We start from the raw sequence: 21,422 nt of genomic DNA, 5'->3' as shown, positions 1-21,422 counted from the left end.
AATATTTTTACTAGAAAACAAGAAAAAAAATGCTTATTAAGAAAAGTATTTTTGCAGTGCTGCAAGATGTCTTTCTATTCCTACATGTTGAGCAAGCCACAAGCAGCAACACTTTCTGAAACATTTGATGGCAAATAATTCAGTGTAATATTAAACAAAAGCACAATGTGAACAAAAGGTTTTTTGAAATAGCACAGAACTGGTGTGTAGTTTTCAAGTGATTGCTATATGTAAGTTTGGCATTATGATTTCATTTCGGAAATTGTTACCCTGCTCACATGCAAATGTCTTGTTGATATGGGAAATTGTGTTCAGTTTGTTATGACTGTTTAATAATCTGTCTGGTTTAGTGGTTTTGGGTTCATGGAGCAAAAGCCTCTCTTTTGCAGTCTGTGCTCTCTCAAATACACAGTGGAAGAACTATTTTAAGGTTTACCTATAATTAAATGGATGATCACTTTTCATCAGGTGTTTCTCAATCAATCCAAATATATATATATATATATATATATATATATATATATATATATATATATATATATATATATATATATATATATATATTTTTTTTTTTTTTTTTTTTTTTTTTTTTTTTACTTTTTGTGAAGAGAGGAAATCAGTGCCCTAGTTGATGATTCAAATTTCTGTTGTTATTCACTCTTAGCTCAGAATGATGTGTGAGTGTGGTCTGGCCTCAAAATGTGTGTTTGCTTGTAGGAATTCAGTTCCATCTCCCTTCTACAGGCAGTGTGGACCATTCTTCCCAACAAACTCCAGGTAAAGACACACCCCTAAATCATCAATGGAATCCTGCCAAATCAGTACATGAAATCACAGATATGTGTGTTTTATATTTGCAGTATATGAAGTATCTACATCAGAACATATTAAAGTTATCACCTAAATAGAAGATCATACCTAATGTTCACAATAACACCTACTCTTTATGTGTGTTTTATGCACATATTACGTTTTGATCTAATTGGAAAATGGCAATATCTGACTATATCTTAACATATCTGACTTCAGTGTATTGAAATGTGCTGATACTTTCTCTGACCTCTGACACCTTCCACCTTCACCTTGTTCTTACTCACAGGTATTTGATGTAGCAACAGTAGCAACCACAGCAATATCATGTTTTCCTATTTTTATCCTCTTTTTCCTTTATTTGTGTTTTTTTTATTTTTTTTATTTCTTCTTATGTTTTTAATTTTTCCAGTGTGATGTAGCTATAAATATTGTTTTACACACAAACACACGCACACACACAATCTTTCCTTCCCCTCCCTTTCTCTCTTGCTTCCTTGTTCTTCGTAATGATGAAAGTGTGTGTCATCACTCTTAGCTCATTTGATAAAACAGGTAGCACATAGGAGAGAGTTATGAGTCCCTGTTGCAGTATTTGTTTGGCTGTAACATCTATTTTTGCACCAGTGCTGAATCACTCGTCTCTCTCCTTATCCTGCTGTCGCTTTCCATTTCTGTCATTAATTTATCTCTCTCTCCCCCACTCCCTCTTTATTACAATCTACCTTTCTCTTTTAATCTTTCCTTTTCTTTCTTTCAATCGCGCTCTGTCTCTCAGTTTTTCACGACTTTTCTTTGAATACCCTCTCAACCTAGAATCAAAATAGAAACTGTAGTTTCTGTCTTTAGCTAACTTGTTAAAGCTGGCTGATATGATTAGAGAGGTGGTTTAGCAGTGTTTAAACACTTATATGTCTTTCTCTTATATCTGATTTTATTTAACAAGGCTTTAACATGTGACACACTGAAAAAATAAGTGCTTAATAGGAGGTACTGTATAACCAGTTTTGGGGAGTAATGGAATACATGTAATGGGATTATGTATTTAAAATACAAAATATAAGTAACTGTATTCCACTACAGTTACAATTTAAATCATTGGTAATTAGAATACAGTTACATTCAAAAAATGTTTTGATTACTGAAGAGATTACTTTGCATTTTAATGTAATTTTTTTTAATGTAATATTTAGCCTATTCAGCTGGAAAACATTTATTTCTATAAATTATGCGATCCGAGGAGCGTTTGAACGGCGGTGAAACACTTTCTTATGACGTGTTTCATTCATACAAGTTCACACTGTTGTGAGTGAAAAGTTGGATATGACGTCATTGAGGAACTTTCCCTTGGGAGTTTAATAGAGGAGCTACATCATGTTTCTACATTAAAAAAAAACAGTTAGAAACGCTTTGACAGATGAAACATAAATCCAATAAATACACGATTACATGCCTTGTCAATGTTTTTAATGTGGTTAGGGTATTTTTTAAAAGAAATACTAATCAATGTAGCCTTTAACATCGTATAGAAAGCTACAAATAATATATTTTCTGCCTCATTCTCTGAACAGAATCCACATACGATCAGAAAAGGTTGTTTATTTTCACTCTGTGGGGTTTTGAAGTTTGGAGCAGCAGAAATAGTTCATCTTGTGTACAATGTCATGTGAACATTTAGCTTTATGCTAAGCTTATTTGCTATTTCTTGCCTTTACATGCATCTGTTACCAGACATGATTATATTTTATAATGAATTCTATAAAGAAAATTCACGTTAGAGCATAACATTTTTTCTCTAGTAAGACCTTTGATATTAGAGCAAAAATATTATTCTTAATAAGAATTTAAATATTGTTTTCCTGTAAAAATATCAAAAAAATCCTTAAAACAAGATACATTTACAAGTGCATCAAATATTTAGTTTTCTTTTTTTTTTTTTTTCAGAGAATGTATTTTTACAGTGAAGTGTATTTTCTTACTTTATTTGTTTATTGTCAAAACAAGTGAAAAAAGTATTTAGTTTACATTACTGATCTTGAGTTATCTAACAAATACGTTACAAATTACATTTTACAGCATGTATTCTGTAATCTGTAGAGGAATACTTTTTAAAAGTAACCCTCCCAACCCTGTGTATAACTGCAGTGCTGATACAGTTATTCTTCCCTTCTTCCTCTCCTCTTCCTCTTATTCTTTCTCTCCTATTCTTCCTCTACTCCTCTCTTCCTATCCTCTTCCCTCTCCTCTTCCTCTTTATCTTCCTCTCCTTTTCTTCCTCTTCCTATTTTCTCCTCTTTCTCTGCCTCTACTCTTACTCTTCTCTCCTCTTCCTCTTTTCTTCTTCTCCTCTTGCTCAATCTCTTCTTCCTCTCCTCTCGTCTTTCTTATACTTCCTCTTCATCTCCTCCTGCTCCTCTTCCTCTTCCTCTTCCTCTTCCTCTCCTCTCCTCTCCTCTCCTCTTACTCTTAAACTTACTCTCCTCTTACTTTTCAGCTTCCTCTTTCTCTTCCTCTCCTCTCCTCTCCTCTCCTCTCCTTTTTCTCTTAAACGCACTCTCCTCTTACTTTACCGCTTCCTCTTTCTCTTCCTCTTCCTCTCCTTTTCATCCTCTTCTTCTCCTCTCCTCTTTATCTGCATCTACCCTTACTCTTCCTGTCCTCATCCTTTTCTCTCCTTATTCATCTTCTCTCCTCTATTCTCTTCTTCATATCCTCTTCCCTCTCATCTTCCTCTCTTCTTTCTTATTCTTCCTCTTCCTCACCTTTTCTTCCTCTTCCTTTCCTCTTTTTCTGCCTCTACTCTTACTCTTCCTGTCCTCTTCCTCCCTTATTTCTCTCCTCTTTCTATTTCTTTGGCTCTCTTCTTTATTCTTCTTCCTCTCCATTTCCTCTCTTCTTTACTTCTCTTCTCTTTTCTTTTCTTCCTATCATATTACTCTTCCCTTTCCCCTTCCTATCCTTTTCCTTCTCCTCTTTCTCTTCCTCTTCTCTTCCTCTCTTTTTCATCTTCTCTTCCTCCTCTTCTACTCCTCTCCCCTTTCTCTGCCTCTACTCTTAATCTTCCTGTCCTCTTCAACTCTTCTTCCTTTTGTCTTCCTCTCCTCTTTTTCTTCCTCACCTCTTCTTCTTCTTTATCTTCTTCATCCTCCTCTCCTCTTTTTCTTTCTTTGCCTCTACTCCTGCTCTTCCTGTCCTCTTCCTCTCCTCTCCTCTCCTCTCTTTTCTTGTTTTTCTTTTTTTTTTTTGGTTTTCTCCCCTTTTCTCCCCAATTTGGAATGCCCAATTCCCAATGTGCTCTAAGTCCTTGTGTTGGCGTAGTGACTCGCCGCAATCCGGGTGGCGGAGGACGAATCTCAGTTGCCTTCGCATCATTTTATCACGTGGCTTGTTGAGTGCGTTACTGCGGAGACATAGCACGTGTGAAGGCTTCACGCTATTCTCCGCGGCATCCATGCACAACTCACCATGCGCTCCACCGAGAGTGAGAACCACACATTATAGCGACCATGAGGAGGTTAACCCATGTAACTCTACCCTCCCTAACAACCGGGACAATTTGGTTGCTTAGGAGACCTGGCTGGAGTCACTCAGCATGCCCTGGATTCGAACTCACGACTCCAGGGGTGGTAGTTAGCGTCAATACTCGCTGAGTTACCCAGGCCCCCTTTTCTTTTCTTTTCTTTTCTTTTTGTCTCTTCATTTCTCTCCTCTTCCTCTCTTCTTCTTCTTTTTCTTCTTCTCACTATTCCTCTCATTTATCAAACTCCTCAATGTAAAAGGGCACATCCAAATCAACAATGCATTCATCTGTGTGGTTTAGCTGTGTGGATTGGAGCAGCTCTTCAAAGAAACATATGTGGCTAACATTTTGCTCATCAGAAAGTGTGAAAGGCTTCACACTCTTACACTGTTTTTCTCCCTCATTAATTAATTTTTGGCTATAATTGGGGCTCTAAGCTTTTTTATTCTAAATGGGTTTGTAATCAGTGTTTTCAATCAGGGCAGTAATTACCATAGACTTTGAGAGGGACACATCCCCCTCAATATTGAGAGTAGTGATTAATTAATGTTTTTTTTTTTTTCAGTAGTTAATTCTTAAACATTGCCTTTTACCCCACCTTTAATAATTGGTTACATTTGTTTTAAATGCTGATATATGGGAGTATATTTATCAAGGCAGCTCTCATTCTCTCTCTCTCTCTCTCTATCTAACAGCGGTCACCTATACACCCAGTACACCCACCTATAAGAGGACTCCTCCACCCGTCCCACCTCGTTCCACCTCTAAACCCCTCATCTCCATCACTGCCCAGAGCAGCACAGAGTCCACGCAGGATGCCTACCATGAGGGACAGCGAGCCAGAGGGGGTCTGTAAAATACAAAGACTTTTATCTGTTCTTGCCAAACATTTAACTGTGTAGAACTGAGGCAATATAATGGTCTTAAACACCTTAAACCTTTTCAGGGATATGTCAACAAAAAAACAAACAAAACAAGATTTTTGTCATAATTTATTAACCCTCATGTCGCTCCAAAACTGTATAACATTCTTTCTTTGATGTGACACCAAAGAAGAATCTCTTTGAGATTTTGCATAATCTCTGAGCTTCACTTTTCCATACAACCAACACTTAGAGTTTGTTGTCTTAATATTAGTTCTCTGTCTAGAGACAGCTTGTTTTGTTGAATAGTGCATAGTTTGTGCTTCATTAGTGGCGTAAACATTTTACAGAGAAATTTACGTATTAGAACTAGTCATTTTTAGTTCATCAAAGTAATCTTTTAAGTGAATGAATTGTTCTTGTTCACTTCAATACACTGACTCAAAACTAACTTAAGAGTTAAGCAATTGACTTTTTACCTGTGAATTTGTGATTCTGTGAACAGAATCACACCCATGTCTGTACATAGGTTAGTTTAAGACCATGTAAGTTTCAGTAGTTTTATTTATATCAGTAAAGGATTAATTTCACTACTTTATACATTTAATTAGTATTAAGTATATAATGTCAAGAGCCTTTACCTGTTGTTTATTGAGCAAATTTGGATGTGAATTTATAGTGATAGTTAGCCCACTGCTATGTTTAGCCGTGTTCATCCATTTATTTATCCTATTTTATGGCGTGTATTTGTAGTTTTTTTTTTTAATATACCAGAAACTAATCCATAATCTTTTATACAAAATCTAATAGAAATAATTGCTATTGTATATATACACAGTAAACCATCTGAACCAAGCAGATGACTCTCTGACCGGAGTTCTGAAGTGGATGATCGTTAAAATTATCAGCTCAATAAGGCAATAATCCTCTACAGTGACCATGGGCTGTTAAACTCCAGAAATTGCACCATAAATGGACACCACTGATGTAGTCCAGAGACACACTGGCATTTTACATTATTGACATTGATGCAACAAATTTGAATATGTGCAAGCATGTTTCATCATAAGACTGGGAATAAAGCACAGAAGTCAAATAGACTACTTTTATGCTAAATTTGTCGGAATATTTTTAATATGCTTTTGTTGTTTAGATATGAGCTGTTTAGAGATTCTGCAAAACATTACCTTTTTTTTTCCAAAGAAGAATGTCAAACAGGTTTGAAACAACATGATAGTGAGTAAATGATGCCAGAATTTTAATTTTTGTGTGAACTATTAATTTATTTCTGAACATTGGAGTTATAACAATTAAAACATGTTTTGCCATTGCATCATTCTACAGTGGTACAATGAAATCACAAAGGTTGTTTATTTCATATCTACTATCTCCTATTTTTTCTGATGCATTATTAATTTAAATATTTTCCTTTCCTGTTATTACAGTATTGACCTGTCCTTTATTCCATGTCCTCAAAATTACATCACTGCTTTCTCTTTGTTTATCTCCCAGGCTTCTGGGGTTCTGATGGGTTGAGTTTGAGTTTGGGTCGAGCCCTTTATAACTCCACTGACAGTCTGGACAGCGCCAAGGCCGTCACTATCGCCATGGAAGCGGCTGCCATGGTGATGGCAGGAAAGAGACACCCATCCACAGACAGCCATAGCTCAGTAATGACCTGCGATAAAGCTGTGCTGGTGTCCAAAGCAGAGGAATACTTACAAACACCCCGGTCCTCAATAGGAATACAGGTGAAGTGCATTCTTAACCACTTAAACAGTTTGATTTAAATGAATAATTTTTCTGTTCATGTAGCTGATAGAGCATTGCGCTATCAATACCAGGGTCATGGGTTTGATTCTTAGGGAACACATATACTGATAAAATGTATACCATGATTCATGAATGCACTGTTAGTCACATTTGGATAAAAGTGTCTGCTAAATGCACAAATGTAAACATCAATTCTTTTCTTTGCACTTCCCTGCTGTTTTAAGCCCCCAAATGTCTCAAACACTCAAATATTCACAAGGGCACCAACAAAAAGAGTGCTAACTAGTGATCCCAGCTTACCAAAGGAATGTAGGTTATTTAAGAGTCCAAACACAAAAGTATACACACCTTCGGTCTATGTTGTTGCACTAAAAGTAGATTGCTGTGTGAGTCATCTTACCGCAATCCATTAATTAACATTCAACTCAGGCTTCACTGAATGGGCTCTCCTCTCTCCCCTCAACTTAATCTCCCTCTGTTGTCCTATCTTCCTTCCTCTCCTTGCTTCTCCCCCTTCCCTATCTCTTTTCCCTCTCTTTCTGTCTCTCGTGAGCAGTTATCTGTATTTGCCTTGTGAATATCTGTGTTGAGATCATGTCCTAATAATGTTAAATTGGTTTGCCTCTCTCTGTGCTTGTGCATCTGCTGTGCATTTATTGCTCACACTGACCCCAAGGGGTAATGCATTAGCCTGAAAAACCCTGATCAACATGCTATAGTGATTCAGTGTGAATAGTATTCACACCAAAGGCCCACAGCTTAATATGGTCTCTATGGATATCTTATTAATAAATTTTTATTCTCTGATTATGTTTTGAATACATGGTGCTCTGTAGAACTGCCTGTTGTAGCCTTTGGCAAAGTGTGACTTTTTGACCGTACATGCCATTAGCCACACATGGGCCACAAACACACTTGAACATTTTGGGAGTTACAGCCACATTTAAATTCAGGAGTGAATCCTCTAAATGATTGTTCTGTGTATATACAGAATATACACCGATGAGCCAAAACATTATGACCATTATTGCCTATTATGCTGTTGGTCCTCCGTGTGCCGCCAAAACAGCACCGACCTGCAGAAGCATCGACTCTACAAGACCCTTGAAGGTGTCCTATGGTATATGGCACCAAGGTATTAGCAGCAGATCCTTAAAATCTTGTAAGTTGCGATGTGGAGCTATCGTGGATTGGACTTGTTGATACAGCACATCCCAAAGATGCTCAATCGGATTGAGATCTGGGGAATTTGGAGGCCAGGGCAACACCTTGAACACTTCATCATGTTCCTCAAACCATTTCCAAAGAATGTGTGCAGTGTCGCATTATCCTGCTGAAAGAGGCCACTGCCATCAGGGAATACCATTGCCATGAAAGGGTGTACCTGGTCTGCAACAATATTTAGGTTGGTGGCACGCCTCAAATTGACGTCCACATGAATGGCTGGACCCAGGTTTTCCCAGCAGAACATTGCCCAGAGCATCACACTCCCTCCACTGGCTTGTCGTCTTCCCACAGTGCATCCTGGTGCCATCACTTCCCCAGGTAAATGGCGCACACATACACGGCCGTCCACGTAAAAGAAAACGGGACTCATCGGACCAGGCAACCTTTTTCCACTGCTCCAAGGTCCAGTTCCGACGCTCGCGTACCCATTGTAGGCGCATTCAATGGTGGACAGGGTTCATTGTGGGCACTCTGACCGGTCTGCGGCTACGCAGCCCCATACACAGCAGGTGCAGTGCACTGTGTGTTGTGACACATTCCTACCGTAACCATCATTTAATTTTCTGTGACTTGTGCCACAGTAGACCTTCTGTCGGTTCGGACCAGATGGGATAGCCTTCGTTTCCCTTGCACATCGATGAGCCTTGGGTGCCCCACACCCTGTCACCAGTTTGTGGTTTGTCTGACCGGGAGCACCCTACAACCCTTGCCATTTCAGAGGTGCTCTGACCCAGTCGTCTGGCGTAACAATTTGGCCCTTGTCAAAGTCGTTCAGGTCTTTACTCCTGCCCATTTCTCCTGCATTCCACACACTGATAATGAGAACTAATTTCACTTACCATCTAATCTGCCCAGACCTTGACATGTGGCCTTGTTAGGAGATGATCAACGTTATTCACTTCACCTGTGAGTGGTCATAATATTTTGGCTCATCAGTGTAGGAGTCACTCACTGATTTGTGATGCAGAATTCTAGTTTGCGAAATTCGTTTTTCACTACCGTAAATAACTGTAAAATAACTTTGTGTGTATAGAATGGAATTCCATACTACATAAGTAGTAACAGTATTGAGCTTAGTGTGTAAAGGATGTGGCCATCATATTACTACTGTGATACTGCTAAACTGAGTGGGACTCCCATGTACTGTATATATCATTCGTCGTGCAGTGGAAGGTCTTGGTGCAACCTTGCAGGTAGATGTTTGTGACCAGTGTTCGATTGTGACAGGGAAGTGCTTTGGAGTTCAGATTTATTATTTCCATGCAAGTGACTGACATTATTCGTCTGTATAAACTGCAGGAAAACAGGAAGAGAAGAGCAGGGAGTTGTCATCTTTATTGTATTCCTTTTTATCCTCTTCCAGCCTGGTTGGAACTAATTTCCTCAGCCAGTCTGCTGATAATAATTCACCCATGCCTGGTTCTACCTTATTTGTATTTATTTTTTTGTATTTTTATTTTTTTATTTTTTATGACAGCTTAGCATTTGAACTCTTCAGAACATCCAGCCTACACATATTTAATGTGATTAAAGGAATGTTCCGGGTACAATATAAGTTAAATTAACAGCATTTGTGGTATAATGTTGATTTCCTCAATTACTTACTTTCTTCTGCTGAACACAAACAAAGATTTTTAGAAGAATATTTCAGCTCTGTACGTCCATACAATGCAAGTGAATGGTGGGCAACTTTGAATGTCCACATAAAAAGCACATAAGCCAGCATAAAAGTAATCCAAATGACTCCAGTGGTTAAATCCATATCTTTCAGAAGATAGGTGGAGGTGGGAAACAGGTCCATATTTAAGTAATTTTTTAACCATAAATATCCATTTTCACTTACTCTTCCACAATCATCATCTTTTGATTTTCACGATTCACATTCTCCGCGCATATCACCACCTACTGGGCAGGGGGGAGAATTTATAGTAAAAAAAAAAAAAAAAGGCTTAAATATGGATCTGTTTGGTATCCAAAACGTATACTCCCCTTCTTTGCTTTGACTTTTTCTTCTCTCTTGTGCCCAATAAATTGTGTGGGATTGAGATCTGCGAGGCTGGGGCAGAAGATTCAATTGTCCTTCATTTTCCATCTTCACACCAGTTCCATCTTCACAACAGGGCCATAAGTTCCCCTCCCTCCAAATATTTCGATTCTTGGATGACCAATTCGCAAAAAAATAGAAATTAAAGGGGTCTATTCCAGAATACAGTATGTGTTCCACACAACCTGATCTTACTGGAGTAACCACATCACCATCAGCTTGAGACAAACAAATGTCCACAATTTGATGTTGCCGCACCATTTGGGTGATCTCAGTCAAAGGGTTTCCTAAACTTAATTATTACAAGAAAAGTAACTTTTAGGGTTCTTGATTTACATAAGAACTTCAATTACATTGTGGGTGGCAAACGGTCCAACACACTATAAAAGCTTTGAATGTAGAATATTTGAGGTTCAGTCTGACTTTGCTGAACCTGAAGTTCTTCATTTCACTGCTACACTACAATGAAGATTTCAACATCTTCACCTCAAGATCAACTATGTCCTTTTTCATACATATTGTAGCAGCAACCTTGTCTGCTTCTTTAAATTCTCAGCAGCCAGACCAATATATCAGGGACAGTCAGTTTGTCTGATCTGTGATGTGAATGATCTTGCTCTGATTTTAAGGTCACCATTCACAGCCTGTCCTTCTGCAATGCTTGAGTCACACTGTCTACATCATTTGATGTTCTTGGCTGATCTTTTGTGATACAGTTGTTACAGAATGTCTTTTTTTTTTTTTTTTTTTTTTTTTTTTACTAATTTGAGCTTATTTATCATTTCTACCATGTTACATTTATGAATAAAGTATTATGGTCTTTGCTACAGATTAATTTAATTATCAAGCAGCTTTAATTGTCATAAATAGCTATTTATTTATTTACCATGACAAACTTATAGAACATCTAACAATGACACTTCACAGTTGGTTTAGTGCTGTATTTTACTTGCTTCCTTTTTAGATGACTGGTCACTCCAGAAGTTTCTCAGAGCCAGAGCAAGAGTTCACTGTAATGGCTTCTTTCCTTCTTTATTAACTCCTGGCTTGACTTTCCACCTTCTGCTACAGTGGCTCTTGTGACTGTGAATGTTCAGTTTCTTTTCGGAAAGGGGTTTTCACTGAAAATATGATAGAAAATATAATGTTCTCATAGTGTAGGGCCAGATCACATAATAACCTGTCTCCTTCTTTTTTAAATGTTTGGATCGCACAGTTTACATTATGTATTAGGTTACTCTGTGTGAGTGTGTGTGTGAACTGTTTTTGTGGCTGTTTTGTATTCCACCATTTCCTAAACTCCGCCTGGTACATCAGACTGAGCTTTTATAACCCTTTAATGATTTCAAAGTTCATAAATCATTTAAATGTTATTTGTTAGCAGATGCAGGTTGCATAGCACTCTTTTTGTCTGTTAATTAGTAATTTAGAAGATGTTTTTTTATTTTTATTTTTTTTTTATAAAAGATGAGTTTTTTACACTAGCTGCAACAGTCCTCTTGGAGCATTTTGGGGTTAAAGGTGCTGTAAGTGATTTTAGCCATTCTAACTTCTACAAGACTGAGCCGTTGATTTAGCCATGCCCCCTCTTTCCAAAACACCGCAAACCATGTTCCCACAGTTGTCAAACACAACAGTAGTGAAATAGCATCCTCATCTGACAAATGATAAATCAGAATATGGCATTAAGCCTCAATAATTCGCTGCAACGACAACACTCTGAGAACAGGCAAAATGATTGACATGCAAAAACCATCAGAGACCGCGGCCCGCGGACACATTTTTGTTTGCTGTTTACAAAGTCTAGAGCAGTCACAGAGATTAGTGAGATATCTTGTGACACTTATTTCAGTGATATTTTTCAGGGAGTAGGAACATTATTTGCATACCTTTTCATGAAGAAATTCACTTACGGCTCCTTTAAGTATTTTGCTCAAGTTGGTGCCATGTTGCAGTGGTTAGTGTACTTTCTTGTGACATGTGGAGTAGTATCAGTCACAGAGGCCAATAAATCAGCCAATATTCTAAATTTTTATATTATCGGCATTGGCCGATACATTTGCTTGTTTGCCCGATTCAATTCTCAAGCTGCAATGGAACAGAGAATTGCCTGCTTGCACATAAAGGAGCCATCTATGATATGAAAATAACCAATCACAGTTTGTTTTGTTCTTAATGCCATCGTGTTACCACAATAATAGACCGGTGTGCAACACAATTTAATTTAAACGGTTTCGCATGTTAGAGTGGTGACAGTCGTGTATGAGCCACAGGTGAATTACGGACCAGTCCAATGGGGCCAGTGCCCAGGGGCCCTTGGCTACCAGGTCTCGTGGCCTATCAACTTTGAAAAAATGTTTTGTATATCCTTAAATATGGTTACTCTCGCTGGATCCGCACGAGAGTGAGAGAGCAACTTCAAAGTAAAAGCAATTCATGTGCACTATAAGTAAATTTCATATTCACTGTGCACTGTATGTATAACCCCAATTCCAAAAAAGTTAGGACAGTATGAAAAATGCAAATAAAAACAAAAAGGAGTGATTTGTAAATTATATTCACCCTTTGCTATATTGAAAGCACCACAACTACTCATTATATGATGTTTTTCCTTGTGAATTTCCTTGTTTTTTGAAAATGTACAGTAATTTCAAATCAGATGATTGCAACATGCTCCAAAAAAGTTGTAACAGGGGCAGTTTAAGACTAATGACAATTTGATGAGTTGAAATAACAAGGCAATGTGAAACAGGAGATATTAAACAGGTGAGGCAATCGTGTCATAAAATATAAAGAGCTTTAAAAAACAGCCTAGTCCTTCAAGAGCAAAGATCGTTCGAGACTTGTCAGTTTGCTAAGAGATGCTTCAGCAAATAATCCAGCACTTTGAGAACAATGTTCCCCAAAGACAAACTGGAATGATTTTGGGCATTTCACCTTCTACAGTGCACAATATAGATAAAAGTTTCAAGGAATATGGTCAAATCTCAGTGCGTAAAGGTCAAGAAGAAAACCACTTCTGAATGAGCATGATCTCTGATTCCTCTGATGTCACTGTCTTAAAAAACGTAATTCATCTGTAATGGATATCATGAACATGGACTTGGGATTACTTTATCCACAGATGCAAGTTAAGACTTTACTATGCAAAGCAGAAGCCCTACATCAACACAGCTGACTTCTCAGGGCTCGGTCTCAGACGGAAAGTAGAACAGTGGAACTGTGTTTTCTTGGTCTGAAGAGTCCACATTTCAAAATGTTTTTGAAAAAACAAAGCCGTCGTGTTAACTGGGCCAAAGATGAAAAGGACCATCCAAGCTGTTATTAGCATCAAGTCCAAAAGCCAGTGTCTGTATGGGCCAGGGGTGTGTCAGTGCCCATGGCATGGGTAACTCGCACATCTGTGAGAACACCATGAATGCAGACAGATATGTAAAAATTTTGGAGCAACATATACTGCCATCCAGCACCGTCTTTTCCAGGGACGTCCCTGCATTTTCCAGCAGGACAACTTCAAAACACATACTGCCTGGATTATAAGTGCATGGCTGTGTGAGCAGAGATTGCGGGTGCTAGATTGGCCTGCCTGCAGTCCTGACCTGTCTCCAATTTTGAATGTGTGGCACATTATGAAGCACACCATATGTTAATGAAGACCCCGTACAATTGTGCAGCTAAAGACCTACATAATGGATGAATGGGGGAAAATTACACTTTTTAACAAACTTGTGTCTTCAATGCCCAAATGCTTAATAAGTGTTGTTAGAAGAAATGGTGATGTTTCACAGTGGTAAACACTCGACTGTCCCAACATTTTTGGAGTGTGTTGCAATCATCTGATTTGAAATTACTGTACATTTTCAAAAAACATTGAAATTCACAATGAAAAACATCATATAATGTGTAGTTGTAGTGCTTTCAATATGGCAAAGGTTGAATATAATTTACAAATCACTCCTTTTTGTTTTTATTAGCATTTTTCGTACTGTACCAACTTTTTTGGAATTGGGGTTGTACAACTAGTTTGATTCAGTCTTTTTGTCAGAAAATACGATTGCTAATGCGCACACACCATCCATGGTTGCTGGAATACTGTGTTCATTGTTATTTCCTTCTTCCTAATGTATTACAATTACAATTTCTTTATGTGCAAACAATTATAAAAATGATGACAAAAAAAACAAAAAAAAAACAGGAGAAACTATCTACCATATAAAACACAAAATCTAATTTTTAAAAAGTTTTTGTTGAAGTTAAATAAAGTGCTAAATAAAAGTTCATTCATTTTTTAGCCAATTTATGTACAGTATATGTAATTTACTCTGGATATCGGCATCGGCCAGTAAAAAAACCCATATCGGTCGACCTAATGTTAAGCTGTGGTGCTCTCATGGGAATGCGGGTGAAAATCCAGCCTGCGTCATTTCCCTTTTTCTCTCAGTACTTTTCTGTTGCTCTCTACAGTGCTATCTCATAAAAAGGCAAAATGCCCATAAATTACAAATTATTTTGGTCAAGAGCTCAATGATGAGAGAGCAGGACTGAGATGTCAGCAACTCTGACGTCTAACCAAACATGGAAACTTTTGGTCAGCAGCACATATCCTAAACCATTAGGCTATATACGTACATAGTGTGCATTAGAGGCAGAAGTGAACAATTATCTTACATTTGATATATTTCAATACTTTTTATTACAGTTATGGGTTTAGGCACAATAGTGACCTGTAGTTGCCAGATATCTGTATTGCTGTCTCTAAGGTGAGTGTTGTTAAATGTGAAACTAATATAAAGTGGTTTGTGATAGAAAATATGTTTGAAAAATATATGTTAAAAAAAACAGCTAAACAAACATGCCCTCAAAGGTCAAAATGCCCCTAAAAAACACTTCCAACAAACAAATATTGCCCCTTAATTTGTTATTACAGTTTATTATATTTACCATAGTTTAGGTTTTTATTTAGTTTTTATTTCTACAGTGTTTTATTTTCAATTTTGGTTTATTTTTCATTCGTTTTCATTTTATAACTGTTAGTTTAGTTTTAGATTTTTCATTGTTTTCTATTTTCAGTTTAGTTAATTTTATTTGTAGTTTTACTATTTTAGGGCTAATGTGTTAATTTATAGCATGGCAGCATGTAAAAGTTTCACATTTTATAATATACTTTGAATTTATAATATATATATATTTATAATTTGAACTGTGTATCAAAATCTAGTACTACAGTTATTTAAAAAAAAAATGTTTAGTTAGTTTAGGAGTTATGAAAATTTATTTTAGTTTAGTTTAGGTAACTTTTTTTCCCAGCTCTGTTAGTTTTTATGTTTTTCAGTTAATATTTGTTTATTATTATTTAGTTTTCCCTGTCATTTTTTCATTATTACTGGTGCAAATAAGTGTTATTAACGGTTTTGTATATTGTTATAAAATATATTTGGTATTCAAAAACTTCTTTGTATGGTCAGTCTATGGATGTGTACTGTCAGGTAATGAGGTCTCTTTTTTGTGTCATTGCTCTTGCAGGTAGAAGCAGCAACTGATTCTGAGTGTGAAAGTAAAGGCTCTCGAGAATATCAGTCAGTTGGGATTCAGGTGGAAGATGAGAGATGGTAAATATACTGCGCCTCCGTTTTATGTCTGTGTGTGCTGGGTGCATGTGTGGGTATTTGGAAGCACCAGCAGCTAAGTGTCAAATATTGTTGTTGGTCTTATTTGAGATAATTTGTTTTTTCTCTCTCATACAGTCAAGTTCGATTTAAGCGGTCTAACAGTGTAACAGCCGCTGTTCAGGCTGATCTGGAGTTGGAAGGTTTTCCTGTGATGGAGGATAAAGGTCTTCAGTTTGGCGGTGGTTTTCAGCAGCATAGTGAGCCCAGCACCCCCACGCAGTACGGCGCCGTACGGACCGTACGCACACAGGGCCTCTTCAGCTACCGCGAGGACTACCGCACCCCCTCCGAGCCGCCGAGTCCCCAGCGCAGCCCTGAACCCTGGCTGGAGCCTTTGCCACGGGACCCCATCGCAACCGTAGCGGTAACAGTGACGCCACCCCAACCGACAGATTCGGGAAGAGCGTCGCCCTCATGCAGACGGGATGGAAGCTGGTTCATGCAACTGCTGCATACAGAAACTAAAAAGATGGAGGGATGGTGCAAAGAGCTGGAGGGAGAGGCAGAGGAGAACGATCTGTCAGAGGAAAGTGAGTTAATAGAGGGATGGTAAACTCGATTCATGTAGTCCAAAGATTCACTTTCATGAACCATTAAATTTTTATATTATAATATTTGTTTTGTGGAGTGTTTGGCTCCAGGTTTCAAAAGCGTCAGATATGAATCCAAAGAAATTACACATTTAAATGTGAAGCTGAAACATCAGTGCCACCTTGAGTAAGAAATAACATGTATATTATGTATTGTATGTGTATAAGCATATAAAAAATACTGGTAATTCACCATTGTTGATAGTTCATTGTTGCACAGAAAGTCATCGTGATATAGTATTTATTTGTATAAATATAGTACTCATTTCTCTTGTAATACACATAGAAATAGATATTCTGTGATAGTAAACTTAAATAGGTATGGGCACAGCTCCAAAAAACGGATGAGGTACATCTCATGAGGTACAGCTCTCCTTTCTGGAGAAACTTACTTGCCGGTTCTCTGATACGCCAAAGCCTGGTCCTCGGTCACTCCTCCACCCTCTAGTGGATGACAGCCACTCCTCCCCAGGAGGATCAGAGGCAGTCCTCTGGCCCCTGGTGGACGGAACGCCCCGCCGCATTTTGGTGGATGGTAGGGGTCTCCTCCACCCCTGGCAGCGGTTCTCCCACTCCAGGCGGTCAGTAGTGAGCCCCTCCCCGCTCGCAGACGGCTGTCTTCCCTTTGACCCCGCCACGTTTTAGCAGCCAGCAGGGGTCTCCTCCGCCCCGGCAGCGGCCCGACTGCTGCAGGCGGTCGGTGAGGAGCCCCTCCTCCCTTCGCGGTCGGCAGTCATTCCTCTGCTTTCAGGCGGCCGGGCTCCTCCGTCCCCAATGGCCGCGGTTGCTCATTTGGGGTGGATGAGAGTGGCGAGGACTCTACTACAGCGCATTCCTCCTCCTTCCCGGGCTTCAGCACCAATGTACCAGGGTAACAGGGCAAGGAGGAGGCGAGAACCGGCTTGAAAATAAAAATAATGTTTAATGATAAACTTGAACAAAAACACACAAACATAAACACATACAGGGCAGCTGCCAATAGCTCTCTCTCTCTCGATGTGCTGCCTCCGGCGGCCTTTGTCCCTCTCGTCGGCTTGATTAGCCTGATTAGGGCCCTCCCTCCTCCTCGCCACAGTGATTAAAATTGTTGTAAATAGAATATAAAACAAAACATACATCTTCACATGTGTGTGTGTATAAATATAGTTGCACCCCTTCCCCTGTCCCGATTAAAAACAAAAAAATCTGCTTACCTTATCTATAACACAATGGGTGAATGATATGAGAAGATAGTAAGAGGTGTCATACAAAGATATTTTTAATGACTTTGTGTTGTCTCTTGGAGTTTCATGAGCACAGAGGCATATCAGTACATCCACAGCTTGAAGGTAGGATCTTGTGTATTTATGAATTAAGTACTCTTGTTTTAAAACCTCCCTGCTCTGCTTCCAGTTGTTATTACATCCCCTGAACACTTTAAAATACTCACCATAGCTTTTGACAACTCTATAACCTGTAAATCTACTTTGCTAGTTTATTACACTTTGACATCAACACCTAGATGTCATAGCTAGAACGGAAGTTCTGAGGCAACATTTTCAAGATGGCTGCGTGCTAGTTTCTCTTTGCTGGCGGTTTGGAGTTCCAACCCCTTTTTGGATTTCTGCCAGTGTAACAGCAGCCAGCTGGTAGGTAGCTGTGCAGTGTGTAAACATCATTCCCCTGGCCTCAAGAGGCACACTAGCGACTGATGCTAGAGGCTCAAGCCTTTAACCTCCTTGTTAGTGTGCCCACCTCCCATGCCAGGGACTCCGGATGGAATCCTGCTTGGAGCGGGTCAAGCAGGACCGGTTACAGTGGTGCCGTCACCCGGATGGGAGTGAGGTTTAGAGGGGTAAGTGTAAAGGTAGCCAGCTGGTAGGTCGCTGTGCAGTGTGTAAACCTCACTCCCCTGGCCACAAGAGGCATGCTAGAGGCTAAAACCTTCAGCCTCCTCATTAGCATGCCCGCCTCCCATGCCAGAGACCCCGTTTGACCCCATTTTGAATACCGCTCGGAGCGGGTCGAGCAGGACCGGTTACTCCTGCAGCTATATCCTTCTTGAATTATGAGAACGTGCAAAATGATTGACAGGCTGAAAGCACATCAAAGTCTAGTGCTGTCACAGAGACCGGTGAGATATCTCAGGACACTTATTTCAGTGATATATTTCAGGGAGAAGAAAAGTTTCTGCCAGGGGCGGACTGGGAAGAGAAATCGGCCTGGGATTTTACATAGAAACTGGCTCGCTGTCCTTTTCTGCATATTGCTGCCCACTTCAGCATATCGCGGTGCCGTTTTGTGGCCCGTTCTGCATAACGCGGTGGCCCATTTCAGTTTATCGTGGCCCATTCGGCCCTGTTTCGCGGCCGGCCCATCGGGAAAAGTCCCGGTTCTCCAGATGGCCAGTCCGCCCCTGGTTTCTGCATATCATTCCATAAAAAATAGCTTACAGCAGCTTTAAGTCGTAATTCAGTTGTAATTTTTATATATATATATATATATATATATATATATATATATATATATATATATATATATATATATATATATATATATATAATCGGCTGCTAAATGAAGAAATGTAAGAGAGTGTGAGAGTATGTATATCACGAGTTTACAAGTACTTATATCAGTATACAGGCTGCATACTATGTAAACATGTGAGTTGTTGAACTCTCATGGTTGTTAAATATTTATGCATTTGTTATGAATTTAATATTTTCCATGTTTGTGTGTTAGTCCTAGGGAAGATCCGGAGTGCTGTAGGAAGCGCACAGCTCCTGATGTCCCAGAAATTTCAGCAATTTTACTGGCTTTGCCAACAGAACCTAGTAAGTAACATCAGTGTGCATATATGCCAGTTTGTGCAAGCATATGTGTTGTTGTTAGTTGTTATGTTTTGTACTCATGGCAGTTCCTTCCCTTTCCTCACATTGTTGTCTATTCAGAAACTGTGATGCACAAAGCACATCAGCTGATCTGAGCTGGTCATGATGAGAACATAAATGACAACAACTTTGGGATGCAAAATATGTAGAAAACAGAAAATCCTCATGAATGAAACACCTGTTCTGCTCAGTGGCAAAAACTTACATTGTTTGATTTGACTAAACACAGATTTACTGATGTTATAACATATAATAATAAACAAAAAACTGTCAGAATTTAAACTGTCAGTCTTAAGCCTTTATACACTGTGAAAATCTATTCCTACCTGATCTGACCCTTAAAGGTAAAGTTCACCAAAAAAATTAAAATTCTCTTATCATTTACTCACCCTCATGCTATCCCAGATGTGTATGACTCTGTTTCTTATTCTGAACACAAACGAAGAATTTTAGAAGAATATATCAGCTCTGTAGGTCTTCGCAATGCAAGTGAATGGGTACCAAAATTTGAAGGTCCAAAAAGCATATAAAGGCAACATAAAATGAATCCATACAACTCCAGAAGTTAAATAAATATCTTCAGAAGTGATATGATAGGTATGGGTGAGAAACAGATCAATAGTTAAGTCTTTGGCAATTTGCATTCTTCATGTATATCGCCACTTAGTGGGTAGGGAGGAGAATTTATAATAAAAAAGGTTTTAAATATTGATCTGTTTCTCACCCACACCCATCATATCACTTCTAAAGACATGGATATAACCACTGGAGTCTTATGGATTACTTTTATTCTCCCTTAATGTGCTTTTTTAACTTCAAAATGTTGGTACCTCTTCACTTGCATTGTGAGGACCTACAGAGCTGAGATATTCTTCTAAAAATCTTCATTTGTGTTCAGCAGAAGAGAGAAATTTTTGGGTGAACAATCCCTTTAACTATTTGTTCTGCTTGTGTAACTTGATGTAGTCAGGTTAATTAATTAATATTGAATAATATTTTTGACTTGATTGAAACCAGTTTATCTACAATAGATGTCATCACATGAAGCACAATGAAGAACATTTCATACAGTGTAGTCTTATTATACATAAATGCACCCCTGAGATGATAAGAGACAAATGTCTAAAGCTGATGTGGAACCAAATCTAAAAATAATAAAAATTATTTTCCAAAATCTGTTTACCTTATTTTTACACCACAAAAGCATGAAGTATGCAGTATGGTGTTTCATATTTTTGTTTGTGCCATAGGACCCCAGTGCCATGCCTCGACCAACCTCTCAAGACCTGGCCGGGTTCTGGGACCTGCTGCAGCTCTCTGTCGATGATGTTACCTCCAAATTCAACGAGCTCCAGAAGATCAAGTCCAATGACTGGAGGCTCATTGAGAGTCCTGTGAAGAAGGTTAGAGCTGATTGGTTTGCACTGAACAATGATTTAACAATGTAGCCAGTTTCACTATTCAAAACATGCTCCACAGGCTGTATTCATTAAAAAAAAAATGTGACAACTAGATGACCTTATTTTATTAACATTAATTTTTATTAGGTAATTAAATACATAATGTAACATATCTCCCTCCCTAGTCAGATGTCCTGCAGATATGACTTGACACGTTTAAAATGGAAAAATGATCAAACAAATCTGTTCTAAAACCTAGAGAGCTGCCTTGTTTCTTATCTTCTACATAGGCAGCTGCCTTCTAAGGCAGAATCCAAACTGAAATAGATCCTCATAAGTGACCAATTTGAAATGCCTCATATACACAGCAGCTCAGTGTGTCATACAGATGGCGCTCCTCATGTGAAGGGAGACTCGACTCAAAATTGATTTCAGTTGAATTTGATGTTAGCATGTTGCTAAGCTGACATTTTTTACAGTTAGAGTTGCTAAGCTCTCTCAATTTTTTGACAGCTGGAGTTTGAAGAGTTTTGACCTGTACATTCCATTAATGTAAGTCTATGGAATATTTGATTGACCACCAGGGGAAAACCATAAGTCTGATCAGCTGGAAAAAACATACTAAGTCAGAACAGTCTGAAGGTCTGTACCAAGTC

The 21,422-nt window shown here is 38.6% G+C and overlaps 1 protein-coding gene across 1 annotated transcript in view; it reads left to right on the top strand.

Moving 5' to 3' along the window:
• The window catches only part of LOC127455526 (disks large-associated protein 2-like), a 224,672-nt gene that overhangs the window by 201,911 nt on the left and 1,339 nt on the right, over positions 1-21,422 (top strand). The window contains exons 8-14 of the mRNA XM_051723500.1: positions 718-777; positions 5,026-5,178; positions 6,706-6,944; positions 15,761-15,846; positions 15,982-16,436; positions 19,218-19,309; positions 20,617-20,769. Coding sequence (XP_051579460.1) covers positions 718-777; positions 5,026-5,178; positions 6,706-6,944; positions 15,761-15,846; positions 15,982-16,436; positions 19,218-19,309; positions 20,617-20,769 — 1,238 coding nt within the window. The remainder of the gene's footprint in view (positions 1-717; positions 778-5,025; positions 5,179-6,705; positions 6,945-15,760; positions 15,847-15,981; positions 16,437-19,217; positions 19,310-20,616; positions 20,770-21,422) is intronic.

Source organism: Myxocyprinus asiaticus, chromosome 17 (genome assembly GCF_019703515.2).
Source record: "Myxocyprinus asiaticus isolate MX2 ecotype Aquarium Trade chromosome 17, UBuf_Myxa_2, whole genome shotgun sequence".
In the NCBI taxonomy this organism is placed as follows: domain Eukaryota; kingdom Metazoa; phylum Chordata; class Actinopteri; order Cypriniformes; family Catostomidae; genus Myxocyprinus; species Myxocyprinus asiaticus.
Note: the sequence above shows the minus strand (reverse complement) of the source record. Positions and strands in the feature narration are given on the sequence as shown.